At 36.3% G+C, this 27,072-nt stretch overlaps 3 protein-coding genes across 9 annotated transcripts; all 3 read right to left on the bottom strand.

Moving 5' to 3' along the window:
* Nucleotides 1–218: 218 nt before the first annotated feature.
* Nucleotides 219–10,331, bottom strand: slc7a3a (solute carrier family 7 member 3a). Of its 2 annotated transcripts, none has more exons than XM_027005433.2 (12): nucleotides 10,099–10,331; nucleotides 5,421–5,889; nucleotides 5,147–5,311; nucleotides 3,750–3,921; nucleotides 3,494–3,612; nucleotides 3,117–3,339; nucleotides 2,825–2,964; nucleotides 2,616–2,718; nucleotides 2,300–2,529; nucleotides 1,881–2,047; nucleotides 939–1,047; nucleotides 219–843 (listed from the first exon to the last, which is right to left on the bottom strand). In XM_027005433.2, the coding sequence occupies exons 2-12, from the start codon at nucleotides 5,785–5,787 to the stop codon at nucleotides 707–709; spliced, it is 1,932 nt and encodes a 643-aa protein (XP_026861234.2). In that variant the 5' UTR covers nucleotides 5,788–5,889; nucleotides 10,099–10,331; the 3' UTR covers nucleotides 219–706. The 2 variants fall into 2 exon arrangements, with proteins under 2 accessions (XP_026861234.2, XP_026861242.2); XM_027005441.2 differs by lacking the exon at nucleotides 10,099–10,331 and adding an exon at nucleotides 7,697–7,774.
* A 3,848-nt stretch (nucleotides 10,332–14,179) lies between these two features.
* Nucleotides 14,180–19,249, bottom strand: snx12 (sorting nexin 12). Of its 4 annotated transcripts, XR_003410288.2 has the most exons (7): nucleotides 18,885–19,248; nucleotides 17,897–17,992; nucleotides 17,008–17,132; nucleotides 16,765–16,855; nucleotides 15,753–15,763; nucleotides 15,452–15,503; nucleotides 14,180–15,080 (listed from the first exon to the last, which is right to left on the bottom strand). XR_003410288.2 is itself a non-coding variant. In XM_027004857.2 (6 exons), exons 1-5 carry the CDS (start codon nucleotides 19,047–19,049, stop codon nucleotides 15,758–15,760), a joined length of 483 nt encoding a protein of 160 aa, XP_026860658.1. In that variant the 5' UTR covers nucleotides 19,050–19,246; the 3' UTR covers nucleotides 14,180–15,080; nucleotides 15,753–15,757. The 4 variants fall into 4 exon arrangements, 3 of the variants coding, with proteins under 3 accessions (XP_026860658.1, XP_026860641.1, XP_026860650.1); XM_027004857.2 differs by lacking the exon at nucleotides 15,452–15,503 and having other exon boundaries at nucleotides 18,885–19,246; XM_027004840.2 differs by lacking the exons at nucleotides 15,452–15,503; nucleotides 15,753–15,763 and having other exon boundaries at nucleotides 18,885–19,249.
* A 632-nt stretch (nucleotides 19,250–19,881) lies between these two features.
* Nucleotides 19,882–27,058, bottom strand: LOC113573383 (porphobilinogen deaminase-like). 3 transcript variants are annotated; one of them, XM_027003621.2, is made up of 15 exons: nucleotides 25,300–25,501; nucleotides 24,694–24,898; nucleotides 24,517–24,570; nucleotides 24,135–24,207; nucleotides 23,906–23,955; nucleotides 23,462–23,517; nucleotides 23,214–23,291; nucleotides 22,888–22,965; nucleotides 22,664–22,739; nucleotides 22,440–22,553; nucleotides 22,212–22,250; nucleotides 21,871–21,990; nucleotides 21,671–21,724; nucleotides 21,097–21,183; nucleotides 19,882–20,728 (listed from the first exon to the last, which is right to left on the bottom strand). In XM_027003621.2, the coding sequence occupies exons 2-15, from the start codon at nucleotides 24,721–24,723 to the stop codon at nucleotides 20,555–20,557; spliced, it is 1,083 nt and encodes a 360-aa protein (XP_026859422.2). In that variant the 5' UTR covers nucleotides 24,724–24,898; nucleotides 25,300–25,501; the 3' UTR covers nucleotides 19,882–20,554. The 3 variants fall into 3 exon arrangements, with proteins under 3 accessions (XP_026859422.2, XP_026859404.2, XP_026859413.2); XM_027003603.2 differs by lacking the exons at nucleotides 24,694–24,898; nucleotides 25,300–25,501 and adding an exon at nucleotides 27,003–27,058; XM_027003612.2 differs by lacking the exon at nucleotides 24,694–24,898.
* Nucleotides 27,059–27,072: the final 14 nt, after the last annotated feature.

The following is a 27,072-nucleotide window of genomic DNA, read 5'->3' as shown; positions in this document are numbered from 1 at the left end:
CTGCATGAAATGCATACACATGGAAAACTTCAATACTAGATGAAAACATAAAAACTTCCAACACTAGATCTCTGCATATTCATTTTTAGTGTGCCAATAACAACTTAAATCATTATGCTTCTTTTCACATGTAAACATGTGATGGCCAATTTTAGCAATTAGGTGTTATTTTGAAGTTGTCATTGCATTATGCACACCAACCACAAGAGGACACTGTAATGTTTCACAGCCTTACACCAAGAAGCCACAGGGTGGAAGCCATTACAGACTTTTTAGCAACTGAAAAGCTGTGCTACGAACTAACAGTGTGACATGGCCAAATAATGAAAATAAAAAGTCATCGCCACATGCTTACAAATACCCTGTATAGCCTTGGCTGATTCTATAGTAGACACTGGCTTCTACAGTATAGCAGCTTCACAACTTCAGCACACAAGGCCAGTGTGCTCTGTATGATGCATAATGACCATTGGCTGTTACTAACCATCATCAAGTCAAAATTCTGTATTGTTTTTTAGTAAATTATCTTAGGCCATAACTACTTAACTACTCAAATACAGTCTAGGTTTGTTTACATAAAGCATTAGAAAAAATATCTACAGTCAGGATCTTTTATATTTTTACATTCGTCACAATTAATTTGCTGTTGTTTTCTCTAGGAAGCTATAGTACTTATTGGAAAAAAAATACCAAACTTCACCCTTTATCAGGGAGAAATACCATCTACCTCACTCTCATTGACTCCTAAGTAAATAGGGTTCTTCTTTTGTTTGCATTTCCGCTGGCTAGTGTTCTGGTTCTCTGTGCTGTTCCAGATCCCATAGAAGAAGTAGACTGAGAAGCCTTAAAAATAAAACACAAAAATCATGAGTAAAGGGAATGGAGAGGGGACAGTCTTACAGTACTGGACAGAAATAGCTTAAGAGGGAACTGCTTACCAATGACCATCCACACCGCAAAGCGGCACCACGTGGCAGAATCTAGTTGCATCATAAGGTAGACGTTGACAAATATACTGAACAGAGGCAGCCAAGGCAGAAGGGGCACCTACAGAAGAATATCAGAATATCATTCATATCAGACTAACACTAAGGAGTTATGCTGGTTTGATGAGGACATCTTTTTATTTATTTATACATCTGCATTGTTAGTAATTCCTCTTTTGTCCGCATTTCACATGCAAGTTATTACAGCTATTGCTTATAACCTTAAGAGTACCTCAGAGAATAATAATCACAAATCTGTACACTCTGGTGTGTACACTCACCATAGTTAAAACCATCCCATGAACATTTGCCAGGCTACTGTAAACGTGTAGTTAAACTAGGGTACAAGGTACCATATAAATAAAAGGGCAGCCACAAAGCCATCAGTTAGAAAAATGTAACTAGATACTGTAGAATCTTCATTGTAACTAGCTAGGGTTAGTGTGAGTGTTGAAGATACATTATGTTACCTATTCTGTTAATATCAAATTAATTAATGATTATTCATAATTATTTAGAATACAATAACAATTATTATTATAACAATCAAAAGAGTGTCAGACAAAATTTGCACTTGCAAACAATTTAGTTTTGCTAGCAGCCAGTATCTTTCTTGAGCAAACTTCCAACTTTCCAAATTAACCAACAAACAAAAAGCAGCAACATGCGTTTATGGAATAAAATTGTGAACTTAAGAAAATTAAGTGTAGCATTTATTAGCACTACTAAGCAACCTGATGAATAAAATTATGAATAAAGTTAAAGTTAAAGTTAACTATTTCCACATTATATGGTTTAAAAAGTAGCTACACTGCCTTCTTCTTTATCAGGAACATTATTCAAATAACAGCTCACTTACAGCATTGTAACAGCCCAACTATGCTCATAAGGTACCTTGAAGCTGAGTGCTTCGTTGTTCTCAGGCTGCCTCCAGATTATGATGACGCATATAAAGCAGAGCATAGTCAGAGTGACACATGCAGCCACCCACACAGGCTGGCCTGCCACCAGCTCTTCCAAACACACAGCCAGCAACACACACAGCAGAGTGATGAGCAGTGCTGTAAAGGACACAGTACACAGTCTGAACTTTTAGCCAATACTGATTCAAAATGAACAACCTCATGATCTAACAGTTGCTATGACTGGCATAACCAATACTAAATTACTCAAATTAATGATTATTATTATGACCTATTCAAAGCAACCACATGTAACTTCTTTTTCTCCATTTATACTGTTGATATATTTTGTAAAACAGCACACTGGACTGTTACTAGGTGAATCTGCAAATACAAAAGTATAATTCTTACAGATGATGCCAGATGTGGTATACACTATATTTCCAGATAGCTGAGTTGGAGTGTCCTTGGCGGGAATCAAGAGTAGTTTTAGGGAGAAGGTCTCCTGATGGGGGAGAGGATGCTCCGAGTCCAGGCCATATTCATCCTCACTTTCTCCAGACACTGCCACCTTCTCACCTCCTACCAGCTCCACAAGCTTCTCATTCTGGCTGGAGGAGTTCAGCATGCCAGGCTGGTACCTGCTCAGAGACAAATCAGCCATTTGGGATACGCAACTTTTAAAATGTAGGAGGTGAACAGAGTGTCTGAGAATGATTTCATATACCTGAGAATGAGAATACACACAGCCACCAGAGAGTATGCCAACAATGTCCCAATTGACATGAGGTCAACCAATGCAGCCAGGTCAAAGATGAAAGCCATGAGCGCTACAATAGACAGAAGATCAACTTAGAGTTAAATACATTACCAAATTGTAGTCAATGCACTGTAGCTACAGCAGGTAAAGGTTCAGGCAAGCAAAGTTCTTTGCACCTGCTATGATGCCGGACACAACAGTGGCCAGAACTGGGGTTTTGGTGCGCTTGTTAATCTTGGAGAGAAAACGGAATAGGAGGCCGTCTTCTGCCATGGCAAAAATCACTCGCGGCATAGGAAACATGGAGCCCAACAGACTAAAGAAAGAAGACACACAACAGTAAACCTCACTGCTACAACTACAGTCCTTACAACACGAAACAATCAGATGTGATACACAATTAGACAACCTTTGCTTTAAAATATTTCCTTTGCTTGCAAAGGCAAATCCTTAGGGCAGTTTTCTCACCTGGTCGAAAGAGCACAGAGAGAACCCACAGCCACTATGTAGCGGGCTGGTGCCCAACCCACATAGCTAAAGGCCTCAGGAAGAGGACTCTGTGTGTTGAGCTTGTAATACGGCATCATGAGTGTGAGCGCAGCCGACACACCAAAATAGGCAAAGAAGCAAATGAGAAGAGAAGTCACAATCCCCACAGGGATGGAGCGCATGGGGTTCTTGGCTTCCTCACCTATAGCAAAACAGGGTTAAAGTAAAACACATGAAACCCATGCACAGTAATTCCAAGTAATAAAGTGACTGACAAAAGAAAAACAACAGAGAAGAAAGATAGTGTTAGTGTCCATTAATTAGCCTGCTTAAATGATGAGGATGAAGTCACATACTTGTAGTAGCAATGCAGTCAAAACCCACGAAGGCATAGAAACAAGTAGCAGCACCAGACAGAATGCCGCCTAAACCAAATGGTGCGAACCCTCCACTGCCAAACAAGTTTTCCACCTCTCTGAAAACAGAAAGAAAACAATAAGCTTTAGGATGAGGACCATGCAACAAATTAAGAACATTTTAGCTCAGTACTAATAAAAGACTCCAAATTAATCAACAGTACATGTGCCGAAGAGTGTAATTTGCTGAACTTACTCTGGTGCTGTGATGTTGGTATCATTCATAAACTGATGGAGAATGAGGTTCCAGTTTGCCACATTGCCCTTTACAAAGCCTGATATAATGACAAAGCTCAACACCACCAGGTTGATCCCAGTGAAGATTTTGTTCACTAGTGCAGACTCACTCACACCAAAAGCAAGCAGGCCTACAGGAATAAAATCAGGACTTGCTAAATTATTCAATTACTAGTATACCATCATTATTACTCAGCACATATTACACTTGTACAAAATACACAGGACTGTTTTAGTTAATAAGAAACTAATAATAAAATAAATATTTAAAATTATGTTATACCTGTCAAAGAGGATTACAACATACACATTTTTATATAAACAGTACTGTGCAAAAGTCTTAGGCCACCATGAGATGATATATAATTATTTCTTAGTCTTTTTATTAGAATCTAAACAGAAAACACAGGATATTTGTATGCAGTATTAAAAAGTATCAGAAAAAAACAGCTTCTATAGGATACAGTAGCAAGTGTTTAGTGTGACCTCTCCGCACACTTGAGCAATAGCAGCAATCTGGCTCTCTTAAACCTAAATGGATTGGAAGCTGAATGCAATTGTACCAGTAGATTTCAGAAAACATCAGGACAATCTGCACAGAAGAGTTCAAAATGTGCCTAGTGCCAAGGGAGGTGACACTAAATATTTACTTTTGCCTGTAGAAGCCATTTTATTCTTGTTGTTTGTGTATGTGTTTCCTGTATTTTCTGGAAACTCTGTGTACTTTATTGCAATCTTGAATATATCCACATCTTACTGCAGTGCAATGCAGTTACTCACCTGGAATCTTCATATCTTACATACATACACTAAAATAAATATAAATATATATATATATATATATATATATATATATATATATATATATATATATATATATATATATAAATCTCTATATATCTTTTATATATCTATATATATAAAAATAAAATAGATATAGATATATAGATTTATATTATATATATATATATATATATATCATAAACCATACATTCTCATTTGAATGAAATATATGCCATTATAGCAGTATTTTTAATTTCATAGGATCACACCAGAATATTTTCAATAAATGTAATGTGTTGAATAATAAGAATCACCTAAGAAAATTATACTAATGCAAACAGTACTACAGGTATGTAAACAGTACTTCCCAATGCACTCTGCCTTTCAGATTTGACTATATTTCAAATGAATAAAAGATAAAAAATAAAATAAATGATTAACTGAAAAACTTAAATGTTTTGTAATTACACAGTGTCTGTTGTAAGCTTATACAAACATTTAATTATCTTCACTCTATTTAAGATGAAAAAACTTCATAAAAGATTTATCTTTCCAGGGTAATGGTTTGCTTACCAGTCAATAGCAAAATAAGAGTGAGAGCGAAAAGATCTGGGTACTCAGCAAGCACACCAGAACTCTCAACTTTCATGGACATAGAGGACCTGAAGAAGTTGGACAGCTTCTGCTCCACCAGGTTATCAAAGGTGGAGCTCCAAGCTCGAGCCACACTGGCTGTGCCTAAAGATTGAAAGAAGTTCTTTAGCTACAACCCTGAATGACAATTCATATCTATTAGTACTGCATTCCTGAGCTGGCTGTACTGGTTGGCACAACCTCACAGACTCACCAATGACATAGGAGAGGATGAGGTTCCAGCCAGTGATAAAAGCCCAGATTTCTCCCACAGTAACATAGCTGTACAGGTATGCTGAACCTGTCTTAGGGACTCGAGCACCAAATTCAGCATAGCAAAGTCCTGCCAGCATGGAGGAGAGAGCTGCCACCAGGAAGCAGAGGATGATAGCAGGGCCTGCCTTCTCCCTCGCCACCTCCCCAGCCAGCAGATAGACCCCTGCTCCAAGTGTAGAGCCCACGCCCAAAGCCACCAGGTCAAGAGTGGACAGGCAGCGGGCAAAGCGGGTCTCCTCGGGCGAGAAGTCCAGAATACGACGACGCAACAGAGCGCGCCCTATTATGGCCAGTTTGTCCACCATGACTGACTGCAGAAGATGAATGAAGTTGAGATGTTCTTGAAATAGTGGAGATGCCCGTTATCCAAGGGATGAATCTCTCGAAGCAAAGTTTGGCTTACAAACCTGGTGAGAAGAAAACACAGATACAAATGAATTTAGATGAGTGTGTGCGAGAGGCAGCTACTATGCTGTATGACTATGTGGTGATACATGAAAAACTGCATTTTTGGGTATTTACGTAACTGGAAAAGTTAGTACATGAATGATCAGGCCTGCTGTGCCTGTACCTAATCAGTTCAGAGCCATTTGTGATTCCTGGAATTCCAACCACAAATGGACGGGCATGTCACACCATGGATCAGGCGGCTAATCATTCCCACAGAACAATTAGTTTTTAGTTCACCATTGCTCAAATTTCTGCTCAAATGTTTGGTTCTTATCTCTAGTGAGATCATGTTGATTACATCATTTTATTAAGGGCAATGCTACACCATAAGAACAGCATTTTTTTTGATAAAAATGTTATCAACTTATTTTTCATAAGCCATTTTTTCAGACTCTATACACATCAAATTCAACAAACTGCTCTAGGTAAAATAAGAAACAATAAACAATTAATAGGTACCATACTCTCATGTACACAAAGCCCAAAAAGATGCCCCATCATGAGAAATAATGTATGAACTCAACAAAAGCAAATCTGGCAATGTTGTCAGAGAAACCTGCAACAGAAATAAACTCTACTGTATGGTATAAACTTTCAACATGAATATCTGACCAGCAAGAACTGTAACAACTGCATGAAGGCTTCAGGCTTTGATACTGCTATCAGAAGCCATGTAAAAACACTCTGTGATGATAATATAAACCAAGGCAGCTGAACCAATATTTTTTTTCACATGAAAGTTCAAGGACAAGACATGTGAAGAAGAAGCATTCAGCACAGCTGCAGAATTCCCTTTACTGTCAGTACATTAATTCAACTCTTTTCAAATATTTACATTAGAGTACGAGTGTCTAGTTCCTTACCAAGATCATCAGGTTCTTTGTGGTCACAATTACAACAGGCAGTAAAACTTATTTCTGTGTCATTCTTTCAGCTTAAGCATGGACAGGGACACAGTTCAACCTTGTATGGCAGCAGCTACAGACACAGTCCAACACTGGCTATGCAATGGGTTCAAGATTCAACCATAGAAGTAGGACTATGAAAAATGTAACGTGGGGGGGGGAAAGGTACAACAAAGATTTGTCAAAACACAGATAAAACGCTCTAAAATCTGACTTCCTATCTGATGATGGAGATCAATTAAATAAACAAAAACCTAACATGACCTTCTTCATGATAAGGATGTGAAAACTTAAACAGCTTCAATGGTATGCTAAAAATGGGTTGATAAAAAAGGTTGTGGAATGTCTTGTACAGTATCATGTTTGTACTGTGTGTCTGTAGATCAAAGACAGTTTGTACAAAGATGAAAGTTGGAAAAAGGCAACAAAAACATCCCTGCAATTCAGTGTACAATGGAGAGGCCAAAATAGATGCTTTTATCTGAAAAATGGAGTGTTTCTCTTGGCAGAACACTTGATGGGACTTAAAGGTTCGATCAAGATCAGTCTGGCAATCAATCAATAATACACAGTGTAAAAAAAATAAATAAAAAAAAAAATCAACAATTAAAAACTCAATCCTCAAAACATCACATACATTATGTAAAAATATGTTGGCCTACATTCTGCTGTTTAAATCCTTTAATGGCGGATTATTTCCATTGCTTATGTAGCTATCACAAGAAAGGCAGTACAAAGCAGCTCATGGCCTTGAGAAACACCCTGCCAATGGTAGGCCCTCAGCACTAACTGCACAGTGTATATGGGGCTCTCAGAAAGGTAGAAAGTTTTGTTCCCAGGGATATAGGGCACATCTCACCTGGGACCAACTGTACTCTCTTTCCTGTGGTCTCCACCTAGGCCATATATACGTGTCCAATACCTTCAGTGTCGAACCTGACCATGAGAAAGTTCTGTTACAGTGTCTGTGATACTCTTTGCAACCACAGATGAACTCCCTTGTTTTACTTGTTCAACAATACTTTCCAATAACCCATTAATGATTAACACAAACTTATTTTAACTTAACTTCAGTTTTTTTACTTAACTGAAAGCTTTTGCTAATGTTCCATTAACTATATAGAACTACACTACACGCTCTGAAACTGTTCACTTAAGTGTACTGAAAGATGTATCCTAGATGCCTGCTTCAAGTGAATGAGAATGGCACACATATGAATGGGTGAGTAATGTCACAGAATGAGTCACAGGGCTTTTCTCAAAATAAATGTTGCAATGCACCTTAAGCAGATTACAAAGACCAACTTGCTAACCTTCTTAAACAGAAGCCTTTGAGTAGATCCTTGGTTTGTTTTGTCTGTTTTTACATTACATTATGGCCATTTTTAAAAGTAAAACTGTTCTTATCCAGTTTTACTTTTAAAGTTTTTTTTTTTTGTAGTTTATTCTAATATCTGCCAACCATGTCTGAAACCAGTAAGTAGCAAGATGCCCTTTTAAAGTGAAATTTGTAATTCTCAGTTTCCAGTACACATTTTCCCATAAAAAGGAAGGGGTGCTTGAACACAGGCATGCACAACACTGCATAGCAGGGTACATAAAAGGTAAATAATCTCATTACAGTCACTCTGCATGATGGGATTTATGAAATTCTCACAGTAACTAGCTTTTTCAGAGTCCATTTCATACCAAATGGAGTCAGACCATTTTACTGATGTTTGGTTACCCAGCCCTCGACTCATGTGGGAGGCAGCTATCATAGAGGAAACTAGGAAACTTGAGTTGATAATGTCTATCAACACATACACTTGAATACCCCACATACTGTGATTAAGGTTTATTTAGCCTGTCATACAAAAATATGCAAGCTGCCCAGGTCTAAAAAAAAATTGCCTTGTAACTATTTTTAAGTCACACGCTCCATTTGCCCTTAGTGCCATGTTACATGCAGAATTCATTTCTCTGATTGCATTAAGGCACAGCTATTTATTGTTATGAAAAGGCTGGATGCAGTAATGATTATGAGTGGCCGTTTAGGGTGAAATAGTTGAAACACTTGCGCGCGCACACATGAGGAGCCGTTTAGGGCGAAATCAATGAAAACACTAGCACACGCACACTGCTTGCACATACGTAGAAAGTGCAAGCATATGCAAATGTAAGTTATCATGTTAAAATGTAAAGAGTAGGCTATTTATGTGAAAATGTTTAATATGTATGTGCAAGTCTTTCATATCTGTGTGTTTCACTGATTTCGCCCTAAACAGCCCCTCAGAGATGGTTCATGACAGCACACGTGAACCGAACAAAATGTCCAATTGGTGCCTGTAATGCGTTCATAAAGGGCGCCAGAGTACAGATCCGTGGGCACAACAAAGAGTCAACATGCTAATTGTATTGGTTCACATTACCTGGAAAATCCTGCAGTAATTTATGTATATCAAGTAAATATAATTTGTTTTATTCAAAGAACTTTAAAGAAAACAAATACCATCATTCTCTAAGTACAAACTAGCCAAATACATCATCAATGAGCAGAGCTTCATTTGACAGCGATGTTCAGCATTACAAAAATATCGCTAGCTAGCTAGATAACGCTAAAAGGCATTTCTTTGTAAACAAAAATATCGAATATCATAAGTATATCAGACTATAAATACTATCTAGCTAGGTAGCAAACCTAACATACTTTTCCTGGCTTTTATATATATATATATATATATATATATATATATATATATATATATATATATATATATATATATATATATATATATATGTATATATATATAGCCAACGTTAATCGAGCGTTCTAGAGGTAGTCTACAAAGGCAATAAATTAAACAGTCATGTTTTTAGATAGGTAACCTAGCTAATACAATGACCAAAATATCTGATGTAATATTACCGAATGATGCAAGACAAGTCTTAGTAAACCCTGACGATGCATTTAAACAAACATAGAAATGGTTACATCTGCCGATATCTAGCTAGCTAGCTATGTACAAATTATAGTTAATGTTACTAACTAGCCACCTAGCTAGTTAGGTAAATAAATATAGCTTGATAGATTACCGCCCAGCAATAGGTTATCTTACAGTAACGCATGCAAGGATTCATGGATTCACGTATAAAACAATTTCAGCTTTCATTACTTTATTTTTATTAAAAACAATAAAATATATTAATTCAAACAAATTGGCATCTAGTATTTTTGTGTTCTATAAATTTAACCCTCGCTAACCAGATCAGAATACTCACCATCCGCGTGAAGGATTGCGTCAGAAACTAGCCACCTAGCTAGAGGACTACCAAGCGAAGATCGCGGTATAAGTTAGTAACTTGGCTAATAAAATCCCTGAGTAAAAATCGATAAGGGCACAAAGTATACAGTTTGGAAGCTTAGGTGAATCTTTAAGTTAACATCGGTAGCTAGCGAAGTTTCTGTCTACCGCCGACTATTGTGGCAGTCACTCACACGAGCTCACAGTTTTGTTAAGGGGTCGTGTCTTTCCGTTGGTCCCGCCCCTCATTCATAAGAACCGTACGTCTGCAACTTTCCATTATGAGTGGGATAACCAGAAAAAGAAACACCTATCAGTAAAATAATGTAATAAACTTTATAACATTTAAAAAAGGCTCTGCCGTAAGCTGACTTTTCTTTTTTTATGCTAACCTATCTAACATTTTAGAATACCATATAGTTGTTCTTCTGCTGTGCAAGTGTGCCGATACACACGCCAAGTAAGGGGAGTACCAGCACTTTTCCCCATTTAAAGCAGATAAGAATAATTAATTATAACAGAAGAAAGCTGTCCCTATCAAGTAAAATTGCAAAAATACTCCTAGGCGCTACCTTACTCATTTAAACCAATCAATCAATCAGTCAATCAGTCAAAGTTTATTTAAATAACGCTTTTTACAACTGTTGTCACAAAGCAGCTTTACATATGATCGGGTCGAAGCCCCTATTCAGCAAGCCAGAGGCAAAGGTTTGGAAAGGCGAGACAGTAGGGAGTGCAAGTCGTAATAGAAAACCAGATTTGGTGATTAATAGTGTATCAGTGTGCCATGGACCAATTTGGGAACAGTTAAGGATTTCCTTCATAAGGCATGCAGTAAACAAGAGACTTCATGGTGTTAAGGAATGGTCCAGGGACAAGTTTCAAGTTTGGTTTCAAGTTTGGTTTATTTGTCACATCCATAATCATACACAGTATAACTCGCAGTGAAATGAACAACTGAGCAGGGAGGACCAATCTCACTTGACCTCCACCTGTATCTTACACCCAGAAGGAGCAGGGACAGCTCAGAGAAAAGGAAAGGATAGAGAATAACACAAGAAGGTAACATATCAGTAAATCTGCAAACAAAGGCATATGTTTATACATAGACATGTCAGTGAATATTAGCTAGACCTTTATTCAAATATTTAAGCTCCAGTTCGAGTTTAAGAATTGAAAGTGCGTATGAGGGTATGGGAAAGGCTGTCAATGACCAACAATTGTTCATGTAAATGGAAGCCATATTTAATTAAGTGCCCACTCAGTGTATTACACTTGCTGGAGATTTGCATAGTGAACATTAGAACCTGCTCCCTTCTACCTGAAAGTGCTTGTTTCACCCTGCACTATTTCTTGCACTCTTTATACAGCACAACTTGAACCACCACAACTTAAAGAGACAGGGAAAACATGCCTCAAGACTCTTTTTTTTGTACTAGCACACTACCTGTTTGTATGTCCAAGTCTCTTATGGTCTTTGAATATAGGCCAAATGCACACCTGCTCAAGACGCAAGTGAATGATCTATAGTTACTTCAAGGCACTTGAAAAATCAACAGCCCTCCACTTAATTCTCTATATAAAAAGTATGTCCTTTCTTTGGGTATATTCTCTTTGATATGGTTGTATCTTAATGGTATACTTGGGCCTGTAATAGCATCAGGATTTCTTTAATGGAGACAACTAAGCACTACTGTAAGTTTCTCTAGACGAGAAAAGCGTGTCTGCTAAATGCTGTGAATGTAAATGTAAATTACATGTAGAAGTGCAAACATGCAAATGGTCAAAAACCAGTGAAGGCAGCCATCACAGGCTGATAAGGATTACAAAGAATGAAATATTATAGCACAATTAACTTATTTCAGGTTGTGTTAGTTGTTCTATGTGCTGCAGAAGAAAACATACAGCATCTTACTGTGTATAGCTACAATATATAGACAAAAATAGTATATTGTGATTATATTTCTAGATGTTATGAGCCTTGCAAGATATTAAAAACATATCAGTGAACCCTCAATGTAATTTGGCTAAAGACTGGCCTTTATTGACCAGACCAAAATTGTTCATATTTAATCCAGGTAATGCTGAGATTGAGATTAATCAAAATACCCACAGAACACTCATGTTTAATTTCTGAAATCAGTTTAGATGCACAGACCCCACAGTAAAATATTCTGTGATTGTTAAAGGGCTTATTAATATATTGCAGCCTTCTAAAATATGGCAGAGTTCAGTAATCTGATAAAGACTTGCCTGAGTTAGATTGTGCAGCCCCTTCAAGATCAGTTTAACCTGGTCTCTGAACTTTCAAGCCCCCATGAATCATATATAAATAACCAGATCTTAAAAAAGCTACTCATGCCAAAAAGAGTACAAACTCCTTGATGTATAGTAATGGATTGAATTCAGTGTGTTTATCGGTTTTACCATTCAGGCAGTTCTTTATGTATTGATTGTACTGTTTTGTCAGTTTATGGCTGTGATAACTAAATGTGGTTATACATTGTATCCTTTTGCTATTGTGCATTATTTATACACCAGAATGACAGACTCCTCTGTTGTAGAATTCATGAATAAACACTTTTTCCTGTTTACTTTGTTGCATGTCTTTTTGTGGCTATAAAAGTGTATTTGTCTTGAGTTTGTGTGCCTGAATGCATGTTGAGTGGCATTCCAGCAAAAGCAAAGACGCTTTTTGAAACTTTCAACTTATTTCAGGTTCAGTAATGAACTGACTTGCAGGAATGTAACATAGTATGTGCTCCAGTTCACTGCCAAGCCCAGTAAAATAAACACCAATGTAGGATTCTGACCTTTGTAACCCTCTACGATGTGAGGGCTACCTACTGTGTTGTAAAATGGTCATCCACTCGTTGGCATTGCATATAATAGAGATAACCTATGTATTTGAGAGCTTTTAATCTTTTGTGCAAAGAAAAAACAAAACAAAGTAATGAAAGTCTTATGATGCTAAGATAACAAAAGAGTGGAAAGTGGTTCACAACAATTCTTGCTAAGTTTGAATGCTTAAACATAATCAGAATAATAATTTTTTTTTTTTTTAGACTGGAGTCTCATTTAATCTCCTCCAATTTGTCATGGTGACTGAACTGCAAAGCTCCCCTGAGTAAATCAGTGGGCACAGCTTTACATCCTTTAATCTCATCTATTACATTTTCAATATTAAAAAAACAAAACAAAACAAGTGTAATCTTAGTTCAGTGGGATTTGGATCAATGAAGGGTCAGTGCTCACGGTTTATATAGGCATCAAAAATATCCCCATTAGCTTCATGTGTCAATCATGCATAACACGCAAATTCACATCAAGCTCCCTAAAACCTAACTGAGTGAGAATAAGAGTGAACATTGAATATGATGTCAGCATATTACAAATGAAAATGAACTTTCAGTGGCCAAGTAAAACAAAATTGAAAAATCTTGTGAAATTTGTCTCTGGCTTTACAGATTTGAAATAAGAGTAAATATTTACATGCAAAATGAAAAATGCTAAATATGAATTAGTGGTGAATCCCTAAACATGGTATAATTTAACCAGTGTCATGGAAACCAGCCCCTAAATGCTGTACTAATTTTATACACCAGATGCATGTAGGTTAATATTCAACCGTTAGAATGAAAGTGGTAAAACAGGAGACGACATTTTAAATATTTAATTAATTACAGCAGTTGATAGCTAAGGAACACTAATAACTACTGGTTAGGAACAGCATATTTAACAGAAGCAACTATTTGACAGACGTATCGATTCACTGTTTAAACCGCCTTTATATTGCGTCTTGTCTCCAGGTAGTTCTACTCAATGTAAATTTCCCGAACGCAATTTTATGCTTAGATTTAAATAATGGGTGTGTAGTCACGTACCTTAAAACAGTTGAAACGCCACCTGCTGTTAAACAAGAGGGGGGGGGGGGGGAAAGCAGTGATCTGTGAAAAAACAAACAAACAAAAAAACAACCTGTGAACCATAAATATGTCTGACCTTAAAAATTACAACGGTAAAGTAAAATGAAATAATAGAATAAACGAAATAGAAGCTTAAGGAAGAAGGCAGAAGGAATTTTATTTACTTGAAGAAATTACAGGGATACATGAAAATAACTACTGCACTTAACAGGTTAATAGTACAGTCTTGAATAAGCAATATGACAAAAATAACAGAAATAATCTAGACAGACATGTGAAAACGTGCCATCTTATTATTTTCACAGTGAGTGAATATGTACATTCCCAACAGCAGTGTTGTAAAACCAAGATAAACTAAATATGAAGTTTGTATTTAAAAAAAACAAAACAAAACAAAAACCAACCTTTGCAGTAAATGTTTTGATAAAAGAGCAATTTAAAAGTATATATATAAAATGGCACATGGAATGGGGAAAGGGAATACATCTGATTTTACAAGGGATGGTCCCAATTTACTGTCTGTCATTTTCTATTTTGTAAATTGTTCTGAAATGCATGACATCCAAGCCAAAAGAGGAACACGAAAAAAACAATTTTCTGTCTGACATGACAAGCGAAGCTTGAATTTACAACACTGCATACATCTGGTACTCACTATGGAACATTTTTTCCTGCCCTGAAGGCACACTCTTACTGACCTTACTCTGACTTATAAACACCCCCCACCCCCAAAAAAATAAAACCCCACAATTATTCATGCAATATAGCATATTTGCACAGCTTAGTCAAACCATTATTGGCTGGCTAGGCTTTTATCAATAAAAGATCTCAAAAAAAAAAAAAAAAAAAAAATTACAGGTCAAAAAGATTAGATTTTAATTGCCAGTTTTTTTTTCTTCTTTAAATCAGGGTTCATTGATCATGTATCTCTCTTCTTTAAGAGCACCTGAATGAGCGTGCTAAGCATATACACACGGCACACAGATGAGGGAGTCCTCGAAGGGAAGTAGGTGTCTTAGTCTTGCAGTAGCATCTGAGAATACAAGTGCAAACCATATGATGACATGGCACTGGTGATTGTAGACATTTTGATGACAACAGTGGGAGACTAAAACTGGTGCAGGTCAAGGAGGCCTACCACACCTTAAAACTAGTGGCACTATGAATGTTTTGATGCATCTGTTTATGTAAAATAATACTATTTCTTTTTAAACTTTAATTTGATACAGTGCAATGACTGAATTTGGGATGGTACATATTTGCCAAACTATAAACTTTAACAGAGAACTGGTGACTGTAGAGCTGTAAATGAGCTGGTGATAAAACCAAATGTGTGATCAGTGCAAAACACACAACAAGGAAAAAAAACAAAAAAAACAAAAACAATAAGCAAAACTGACTTACCTGTTACATTATGCAGCAGACTTTGAAGAACCATGCAATCATGACATGCGGTCTATAATTACCAATTGTCATCTTACTAACTGATCGTGACCAATATGCATGTGATGGGCAGATGCAAAAATAATTAGCAAAGCAACAAAATGGGGCCAATATTAAGTTGTCTACTGCAAGTATGGGTATGATTATGCATTTCTTCATGAGAATTAAAATCATAGAATTAGCATCCATGCAGATACTGGGTTTCCCCAAAAGTAGTTCACAACATTATGATTTTGATAGTAAAGAAAACCTCAAAACTTACTTCATTCATACCTAAAATGGAAAAGAGAATAAATAAGAGGAAAACAAACAAACAAAAAAACCTCAGTACTCAATTTGTTTTAGGTCATTAAGTCTCCAGTCAGCAGTGCTCACTATTTTTGTTATACTTTATTTACAGACCAATGTCACAGGCACAAACTGATCAACACAGGTAGAGAACATAAATAGAGCCATTCTGAGGAAAATGACTACTTTGGCAGGACAACTTTTACCAAGATAGCAAACACTTTGTCCTCTAGGGAGCAGTGTTTCAAATCTCACACAATTAACTCCTGTGTGCGAAGTAGCACCTCAATGCTCCTAGCTGAGGGTCATCGAACAATACTTTTACCTCATTACTAGTGTACTGAATGTGAAGTCCCACCCTAAATTTGTAAATGTAATACCATTAGTCAATCAATCTTAAGAATTTTACATCTGATCATTATGGAGACTTGCCCCTTATAATGCTCACAATCTCATATGATACTTCTAGTGAATTCTAATAAGGTCCATAAATATTTGATCAGCAATAAATGGATAATTTATTACCAGAGACCACTGTGTCAACATAACCATTTTTGTAAGACTATGAAGCATCATGTACTACAAAATTTGTTAAAGGACAAGGAAGCACTTGAATTTCAGTTTGAATACACGATCCATTTTTTGCAGCACAGACACCACCAGCTACCCAAGAGGACAAAGACATAAACCACCCATCTTTGATTAGTGCTACAGCTTTCATGTATAATCATATAATATACACACACTAAGTAGTACATTGGCTGTAAAACAAATACACTGTGTGTGTAAAGAACAAACCTCAGACACGTGTACAAAACATCTGCCTGATAAATTCAAGTCCTGCATTGTTTATGATGCATCTAGATTTACTTGGTGTAAAAATAAATGTTACTCTGCAATGCTTGCAGATGAGTGGAAAGAGAAGTTGATAACAGGAGAAAGAAGACCCGCCCCAAGTGCCGGTTTGGAAAGCCCTACTGCCGTACTTTTCCTGGGATGTAGTTCCGATCAATGCTCTCCTCCTGCAGGAACATGTGAAGACAGCGCTCGTTCTGGGCCAAGGGATGACCAGCAATTCTGGAAAGACCGGATAAAAGTACAGCATAACATAGCCCAACATCTCCTTCTCAAGATACTAATCAAACGTATTTACTCAGTCATGTTTCTTAAATTATACATGAACACATCATAAATCCCTTCCAGACTTTTAGTGTTCTATTGGCTGCTACCTGTTAATAAACTGTTCGAGTCCAACTCGCCTCTCTTCAATGAAGGACTCCTCAAATATTCCCTCATCCCCACGAAACGGGAGCTGTCTCTTCAATGCCTTCCCAGGCAGAGGAGGCACAACAATCTAAAAGGCATTTTCATGAGCATGTTTCAACATGAATGAAAAAAACCCACAAAGTACAAAGTTAAGATTATAATGAAAGCAATCAATCCCGCACCTGGATCTTTTCAAACTATAAAGTCAGAGTGTGGCCAAGGAAATTTATGTAAATAAAAATGCTAGTGTTTCTTTCTGCTATGTGATATTACAACTAACTAGGCTGTCAGTTAAGAAGAAAGATTTTTTTCAAATAAGAACATGGCCAATGAATCCTTTTTGCGAGCAACATTTAGCAGGAATTCAAACCTAAACAAGCAGAGGCATCTCTGTAATGTTGAACAGTGTTTTTAACACTCCACTGTGGAGTCTCTGTAGCAGCAGCGGAGTGTCACAAATATGTTGAGTTCAAAACAACGGGTTGACTACCTGACTCATCATTACTTTCATTGTTAGTGCATTCTGATGTTATATGATAATTTAAAAAAATTGATCCGACATTAAATCAATCTTATCCAAATTCCATGGGTGTATTAGCCCTCATCCTTATCTTTAGCAAATAGGAGATTAATAGACAAGTGAAGAATTCAAGTAATACTAAACCCAAAATCTTTATAACCGCATTTGTCTTGTGTGTGTTGTCGGGCAGTATTTTAACTTTTTTTCTTGATTTTTGTGTAGAAGGTGATACGGATAATGGCCAAATGTTTTAACATTTCACACATTTATCACCATCCCCATTTCATATCACCGTATGGCAGTATTTTTTAAAAAGCTGTTCACTTACGTACCTTACTGTCTCTTTCCAGCTCATTTTTCAGCCACTCAAAGTCACTGTACCTTCTTCGTACACAAGACTCCTTCAACTTGAAAATGGGGAGATTAGTCTGTTTGCAAAACACAGAAGTAGACTTCATTAAATTGTCAAATAGTTTTTAATCGCACTTCGAGTGCTCGAATCCAAAATGATGGGTACACTGACCTTCCGAGTGGAACTACAGTGAGCGTCTATTATACTGTTTAAGATAATATTCCTGTGCGACAAAAAAGTGGCTAGATGTAACATATATGCAATACCCAAGGCCAGCCATTACACACAATTACTAATTATCTATCTCCGAAGATGATTCTAGGCATACACACACACACTACATTAACAAAATCTGAGGGTAGCCAATTATATTGCTAGTTAATGTAGGAAACTAGTCTACTACAAATTGTTAGAATAAATTAGGCATAGACGCTAACCGCTACGAAGTTAGCTAACCTAGGTTAGTCAGATAGCTGGCCCGTATGTATCGTGGTTACTGTAGTCACCTAATAAGCTAACCTACCCAAGTTAGCTAGTTAACTAACTAAATCTAGCTAGCTAGCAAGCAATTAATAAAACGAAATCCTATTTTGCCCATATCTAAGGTTAGTTTAAGTAGCTAGCGTTAGCTAGGATTAGCCGGATGGGAGTATCAAAATCCAACAGTGCACAGCTAGCTAACTTTGCTAAACGCCAATATTATGTGATGTTAGAGGTTTTGTAAATTTACAGCTACAGTTTATATTAAACAACGAAAACCCCAAATACTTGCATCCGTTCAAAACTTATAATTATATAGCTAGCTAGCGATAATTAACAAACGCCAGTCTGTTTATATACAAGTTATCTAGCTAGCTAGCTATCAGCTATCTAGCAAGCCAGGTAGGCCGAAACAAATTCTAGATAGCGAGAACCTTAACCACCATAAGATTTATAGCTAGAGATTTTAGCGATATAGAGTAACGTACCCTCATTCGGACTTCATAAGTAGTGAAACGATTCCGTCCAACTCCAATGGTTTGGGGGTCATAGACGTCAATTTCCAGAAAATTACTCGGAGGTCCGTAAGCATCCGTGAGATCCTGGGGTTTTGAGTTTAACCGGCGAGTATCAGCCACCGTGGATTCAGACATTTTTATTACTGGCTAGCTAGCTACTTCTGGATGTAGTCTAGGACACGCACAGAATGTATTACGTGACTAAGGCATGAAATCAAAAAAGATGACACTGACTAGACACTTGGTTCGCCTCAACTCAAATTCTGCAGCTCAGCAGTATAACAGGAAATCCCGTCTTTCTCAACCTTGTGCGATATTTGCAGGGTTTTAGAAAACGTTGAGCCCGTGTGATCGACCCTGTTTTCCACCATATCCAATCAGATGCCCGAGTTTACCTTCACTGACAAGTGATGGTCCTATAGATGTACTATGGTTGAAATAGGCGGGCTTTATAATGTCTAATCGTAAAAATGGCAAGGGATAGAATTCGAAGATAAAATTCTTAAGTCTATGTATATCATCCTTAAAGATGCTAACTTTAAAATTTTATTTAATTTAATTTAGCAGATTTTTCCAATAAATCTTGCCAAGAACTTTAATAGCGTGTCTACCCACGTCATTCTGGACTAATCTAATTGGATTAGATAATATGAGATACATCCAAGATTAAAATCATGTTAAATTGCCATAATATAAAATAAAAAGTAATGCAAATAATGCACATAATTCGGTAGGTCCTAATCCACATCCTGCAACTACCCTGCAGTTTTTCCTGTTGTAACACACGATTGGGCTTTTGAAAGGCTGGATAAGTAACGTGTTGGAGAACTTGAGAACCCTAAACCGTAAAGTGCTATGGTACTCTTGGACAGAGGTGGGGGAGTTATGTGCTCAAATGAAAATAACTTATTGCTATGGGCAGATAGTAATAAGAAGTATTTAAAAACAATGTTTGAAATAAAAAAGGATAAAAAGGCTTTTTGAGTATGCCTACAGGCAAATGTCTTATATTTGAACAGGTAGAGAAATATGAACAGTGATTCAAATTAGGTCAAAGGTCAAATTAAGAGCAACTTTATGTACTACAAAAAACTCAGTCTGATATCTTCTTTAAATTTACCCTGTGATGAATTCCTCATATAATTTCTTTTACGACTAATTATTTTCTCCTTCATTCCCTCAGATACAAATGTCTCAACATGCCTAACATTTCATTATGGATAGCTGCCCATTATTTAAAACTGAATCCCAACAAGACAAAGCTGTTAAATATTGCTGGTGATACCTCCCTACAATAATATCACCAAGATTACCTCCTTTGAGAAATCCCTGATCATGTCAACCAAAAGCACAAGAAATTAGGGCATGGTCCTGGACGACCAGTTATCCTTCTATGTCCATGATACTAATTTGCATGTTTCTCTTTTTCTGTTTTCTTGTCAATGACTGACTATACAAGACAAGTAGGTGTATGTAATGTATCCTCAATTTTTACTGAATTAGTAAATACTTTTAGAAAGATGTAGGGAATAAAATAAATACCTTTCTAAATTGTACGCATGTATGTGTATATAATTATGTATATAATATAATTATGGGACATTCATACTTGACTACTGCATAATGGAATGTATATATAGCTATCGTGCATCGTTGAGTTGTCGGGCCACTGTCAGAATCTCTTTGGCCCCTTTACTAAGCAACAGATTGGCGAGATCCACCCCCAACTTCTCAGCGGCATCCTGAGCTGCTCCTGACACCTTCAGGGCTGTAATTCCCACACGCTGGACTTCCTCGTCAACCTTCTCTTGCTCCTAAATCACATGAAAAACATAAGATTTATGCTTCACTTTATACAAAAAATGAGTGTATTCTTAAAAAAAAAAATGCTGTTTGCATAGGACTTTGGACCTGAATCACTAAAGTGCTGGATCAATAGGCTACTATTTCTACATTAACAGCTGTTTGTACTATCATTTAGGAATAACGTATACGATAGTTTATGTGATTTACTCTAAACAATGCAGAAACAAGTATTCATTATTTTCGGATAATCACTGCAAACTCTGTACACACATTCTATTGATACTATTTAATGAGCACATTATATATACACAATTCAATACTCAAAGTATAAATTGGCAATAAAAATAAGGGCAGTAATTATTTGGGCTATAATGACCTGATTGTCAGAGTCAATGCTGGTCTGCATTGTCTCTTTCAGACTATCTGATCCATCCAAACTGTATACTGCTCCAGTCAGATAAAGCTGATAAAACAGACATACATGATCATGGGAAAAACATCTTTTTTAGATTATTTGTTATCATTTTTTCATTTGCTTGACTTGTTACTGGTTGCTACTGGACACAAGGGTTAAATCAGATGGATTAGGAAACTATCCTATATTGACTAGCCAAGGTAGCCAATGAAGTGGAACTGAACTGGGTTTCCAATGGAGAAATGGCTCATCCCTTATGCTTTAAAAACAGTACTGTAGCAGTACTATTGAGACTAAATTTATTTTTAACTGAATATTACATCCAAGTTTAATGGAAAATTCTATTTGATAACTGGGTGTCTGGCATGATTCTGGGAGAAACTTTATGATGCTAATTGGTAGTCTTAATTTATTTTTAGACACATAAGCCTCAAACATCCAAAACTTCAAAAGCATAAATTATAATTGTGTAAAAAATTGTGTAAATTACATTTTCCTTCAAACTATTTCATTATGTTTTGTTTTGTTTTTCTACCTGGGAATTCTTCACTTCGGTGTGAACAGCAACTGGTACACTGCATCCCCCTTCCTGTAATAAATTGCAATATATTACAACTGGAAAAGATCTACAATTACTACTATATGATGAAAGTTTCTTAAAAAGAGAGAGGTGTGTCAGTGATAGCATAGACATATATTTTAGAGAGTGGATCCAGGGAACAGCAAACTTCTTACCAAGTGTCTAAGGAAAGCTCTCTCTGCAATGGAGCGCAGGACTGTGTCAGGATCATGCAGAACTGACACCATCTCCAGAATGTCCTGGTCTCGAGCCCTCACCTCTACAGCCAGAGCCCCCTGATTCATATCACAACACAACCTAGAACGTAGACTGAAACTACAAAGTAGAATATCTACTAAACTGTCAAAGCTAATGAGCTACTTTTATTGAGCTACTATATGCAAATACTTGAAACCACAAAACCTCAAAGAGAATGCAAGCTGCACACCACTGTAACAAAACTAAAAACCAAGGATTGTAATGACCCATTATTATTAAGAAATATCCACAAACTCACTTGTCCAACTGCATATAGGCAATCTTCAGGATCAAGAATCTGAAATGACAACAAACCATGGAAGTAAAAACATTTCCATAATATAAATGGGAATTGTAATGTATAAATAGGTTGTTTAATTATATTAAACTACATTTTATTATATTGATTTTATTTAAAAGCAAGTTATTTTGAAGGTTGCACTAATAATTGAGGACCAATCTTTGAACTAAATAGAGGCAGATATACCTGGCTGATTCGGTACTCCCACCCCATTCTCTGTAGTCCAGCTGCAGCCAGGATAATGGCAGAAAAGTCATTGTTCTCATCCAGCTTCTTTAGACGAGTGTTGAGATTTCCTCTCTAAGACAAGCTACTAAGGAAGAATCCAATATCATATATTTAAGCAAGCAACCAACACTGTTTAACAAAACAACTGCACCTGAACTGAAAACAGCTCATTAAAAAGATACAATGTCTTTAAACTCCAGGTGAGGAAACCTTTTCTTTAGCTGTGCAGCTCGGCGAAGAGAACTGGTGCCTACAAGACTAAAGAATAAAGATTTTTTAAAAATATTATAAGCAGCATATTTCAAATATAATTTACTGGGCTCAATATATGGACCATCAATTAAAAATAAGCACATAAGCACTGAAAAAATAACCAGCATCTTGGTTTTCTGAGCACCTGCCATACCTCTTGCTTGGTAGTGATTCAAGGGATTTTCCAGCATTTTGGGGGTGCAGAACTACTGCATCATAAGGATTTTCTCGTCTTTGTAAAAAAAATAAAGTTTGTTGGTATGTATAAAATAACATTCTATATCAATGCAGTGACAGTCATCTCCAGCCAATAGTCAAAGAGAATGAGTACACAAATTTACTTAATTAACAAATTAACAAAATAGTGTTGTACCATCTATGTCATGCTTCATTAAAGGTTGCTTTCAGGATGAGAAACATATGAAAATCTTTGAAACTACATATGTTTCTCAACAATGAGGCCACTGTTTTTCTACTTACTTGAGCACTGCTCCTATAGTAAAACCTACAGGAAGACCTGTGGGAAGATCTTTTAAGGAGTGAACAACAAGGTCTACCCTATAAGAGACAAAAAGATCAAAAACATCTTTTATACTGAAACACCAAGAGTATTGTGTTTCAGTGAGCCTCTGTGCAGATCAAATATAGCCAGTTGAAATTACTGATGCAGATGGTACTTAATGCAACACTAGATTGAAATAAAGGGCTGATTTACTCATTTCACTTACTCATTTCTTTCCAAAGCATTCTCTAACTCCTTTGTGAAGAGGCTCTTTTCACCTATCTTTGACATATAAAATGAATACTATAAATGAATGTTTTTTGAATGCACATTACAAAAATTCAGAAAAGAAAAACAATCTTTAAAATTTCTCTCACAGGAAATCTGTCAAAATATTCTGCTATTATTCATTAAAGTCTATTCTGTATATTGCACCACTTGATACTTTTAAATTAGAAGCTATGCAAGCTGTTCTGCCTGCTGTATCTGAAACCAACTCAGACTCTCTTTACAAATATTTTAATATGAATGAAAAAAGATGAGAAATTATTGTTTTGATTTTTTTGAGCTCAAAGGGTATTTCAAAAATAAAAGTTAATTACACGGAATTACACGGAATTTTGAGGAAAAATGCATTATTTTTTGCAATTTTTCTAAACAAAAGGCTTACCTTTGATAAAGCTGTGTCAAGAATTTTGTCACCCGTTGTTGACATAGCCACTGAAACAAAACAGTGTTTTACAGTGTTGTAATAATCTATACGGTCATTTATATAATTTGTGTTTAACTGCAACTGGCTTGGTGTATCATGCCTAAAATGCTAACTTCTGTAGCTTCAGAGTGTATAGAACCAACAAGGTACTAAATTAGTGTTTCACATTTGTCCTGTAAGACCTTACCTATTTCCAAGTGCACATCATGGTAAAACTCTCTAAGTCTGTCTGCAACACTATCTGTCTGAATGCGAGCCAGCTTGAGGACAAAAGCAGTGAAACGATTAGTTAACACTACTCATTTATACGCTAAGGACACAGTGTCATCAAGAAAGATTCAGTGAATTAAAGTAGCTGATTTATAAGTCCTTTTAAACATTTGCTGCATAAAATACAAATACAAAACAAATAATACAATTATATGAAATTATGCGGTTTTAATTACAATGCGTTTTATTTTTAACTAAAAACTACATTCATAATTTCTTACTAAGAGTTACTAAGACTGATAATCAAAACATGTAGTAATCATTATCACTTAAATTACCTTATGTTACATAAGGCTCACCTGACTTTTTCTGGTTCCAATACGGATTACCCTGCTGACTCTGCCATCTTCCTGCTGTAAAATATATATACATATATAAAGCTACCATGAAAGTTGGAAATTATTCTTCCCAATTTCACTCTGCCCAAAAATTACCTCTCTAGGTAAAATTAGTTTTTACTACAAGGCACCTCTTACCCTGATGTACTTATATGCCTCATCTGCCATAGTCTTAATGTAATGAGCAATGCCACAACTTTGGTGCTGTGGACGCTTGCTTTCACCAAGAACGTGTAGAAAAAGTATACCATTACGCCATCACGGTATGTTTACGTATGTTTGCTGTGGGGTGGGGGGATCTCCACCCGGTATCCTGGCTTTTGGCGATAAGAATGCCTATTCACTGTGTCCGTTATACAGAAGGGAGGAGTAAAGAACAATGATCATCTTTCAGATCGACACTTTCAGGCAAGCTTCTACGGACGACACAAAAGCCCGACAATCCTGGTTAATACTGTCCCTCCTTTCTATCAAGCATACAGACACAGAAAAACCTCGATTATTCTACTCATCCTCATATGACAGGATTCATGTTAAAACAGGTTTTTCTAGTCATTATATTAAAGAAGTGTGATAGTTCCTACATGATGAGTAATTGATTACCTACTAGCCTTGGTTTCTATATTGTGTCATTATACTACACCATTTTCACACTGGAAGAGGCGACTGTCGGCAGAAATAATTTTAGTTTTATAAACGGCTAATCGAATAGCATGGATTAATGACACAACTGATAGATGTTACCTGAGAATTTGTTTCGGAATTTGTTTCTACCGACATATTCGTAGGGTTAAAGACATTTAGCTAAACGCGAACATAATGTTACATATCTTAACAAACCACGACGTTTAACTGAAGCATTCTTCAGGACATTGTTTAAAAATATTCGTGTTAAACTAGATTTCGGTAACGACTCTTAACACAGGTAAACATTCCGGAAATCGCGTGTAGAACGTGAACACCGAAGAACAAACTGGTAATAGTATTCTTTCCAAAATAAATGTTTTTTTTATTTTCAAAATAAAGGTTTAGGTTATGGCATGATCCTTAAAAAAATCAGAGTATGTTACACAAAAAAAAAGCCCAACTAGTTACAAAATAGTTTAAGTGAGATCTTTAACAAGAAAAATAGTAAGACAGTGAAAACATTTCAGTTGCAAAAAACCTCCATTGGTCCATAAACACTTAACTTTATATGGACAGTTTTTATAGTCGGTGCACCTACTAAACTATTGTTGGAGGCAATGAGTTTACTCTGAGAAAAAATTGTGAATTACACTAAATTTAGAAAATACAATTTTGAAACCTAATTCACACACAGCAACATAGAGCGGAAGGTCATAGGTCCAGACTATTCAGTTAATTTTTATGAAGGCCCTTGCAGAACTGCAACTCTTTCACTAATAACTGCCCCTCTTTAATGAAACAGGACCCTTGTTACTGAAATCAGGTGATTCTCTGAAATCAGGGCTGTTACATAGGATCAAATTTAATTTCCCCGTTAAACACTTGAAATGTGAATATGAAATCCAAAGTTTCCAATACCAAAAAGAAGCTGATATGATTGTAATTTAATCACATATATTTTATAAGCATGAATATGTATTTAACCTACAAACTATGAGCAGACCCGTACTTGCAAATTCTAATACTAAACCTGCATCTTATGCAGCCACTAAAGAATTGTATAATAATCAGTTTACTGAGTAGTTCATGTACATCTTCTCAGTCAGACATCCAGCCCAGTAGGAGGCGGTGCAAACTTTTTTTATTGAAGGGTATAACGAGCCAATAAGTCTATATTTGTGCAAAGACCAATTCAGTTACGGAGGCTCCTACAGATGATACAGGCTAGCCTGCCATATTGTCATGTAAGAATCTAAATCACTTAATGACTGACAATTAACTTATTATACAAGCATTTGTGTTTGTAAAATGCCTTTAAATAGTTGTTTTCTTTTATAATGCATTATATTTTGCCTGCAATACTGTGCACAAATCTGTGTAACTTTAACAATCAATAGCCCTATAAATGTAGACTTTTTTATCTTAGTATATTTCTAAACCTAAAAGGTGCTAACATGCATCACTCAGCCAGCACTATTTGTTGGCTATTTATTTTGGGACAGGATAAAAAGAATAGCGTAGGAGGCTACAGCTATTATGGAATTTACTGTAATGCAAGCAAGCACTGTAAACAAACCTACAAAATCTAGATAATGACGCAAACAATATTTTTAAAAATCTAAAAAGCAACCCCCAAAGAATTAACAAAGCTGAAGTAGCCTACACTTAATCTTACGTTACGATTTCAAAGTATGCTATTTTGTTCCTAAGGCACTAAAACTAATTTCAACTAATTGTGACACTTCCCTATAAAACTAACCTACTAAAAACACATAAACGTACCGAGGAGATAAAGGCAAATGACATGTCTTATTACGTACCTGCGCTAGGACCATGGTGACCGTCTGGCAGGAAGGCACCCGCATGGTTTCCACGCGAATACTGTTACAT

The sequence above is a fragment of the Electrophorus electricus genome, chromosome 6 (assembly GCF_013358815.1).
Source record: "Electrophorus electricus isolate fEleEle1 chromosome 6, fEleEle1.pri, whole genome shotgun sequence".
Classification (NCBI taxonomy): domain Eukaryota; kingdom Metazoa; phylum Chordata; class Actinopteri; order Gymnotiformes; family Gymnotidae; genus Electrophorus; species Electrophorus electricus.
This window is presented reverse-complemented; position numbering and strand designations above follow the sequence as displayed.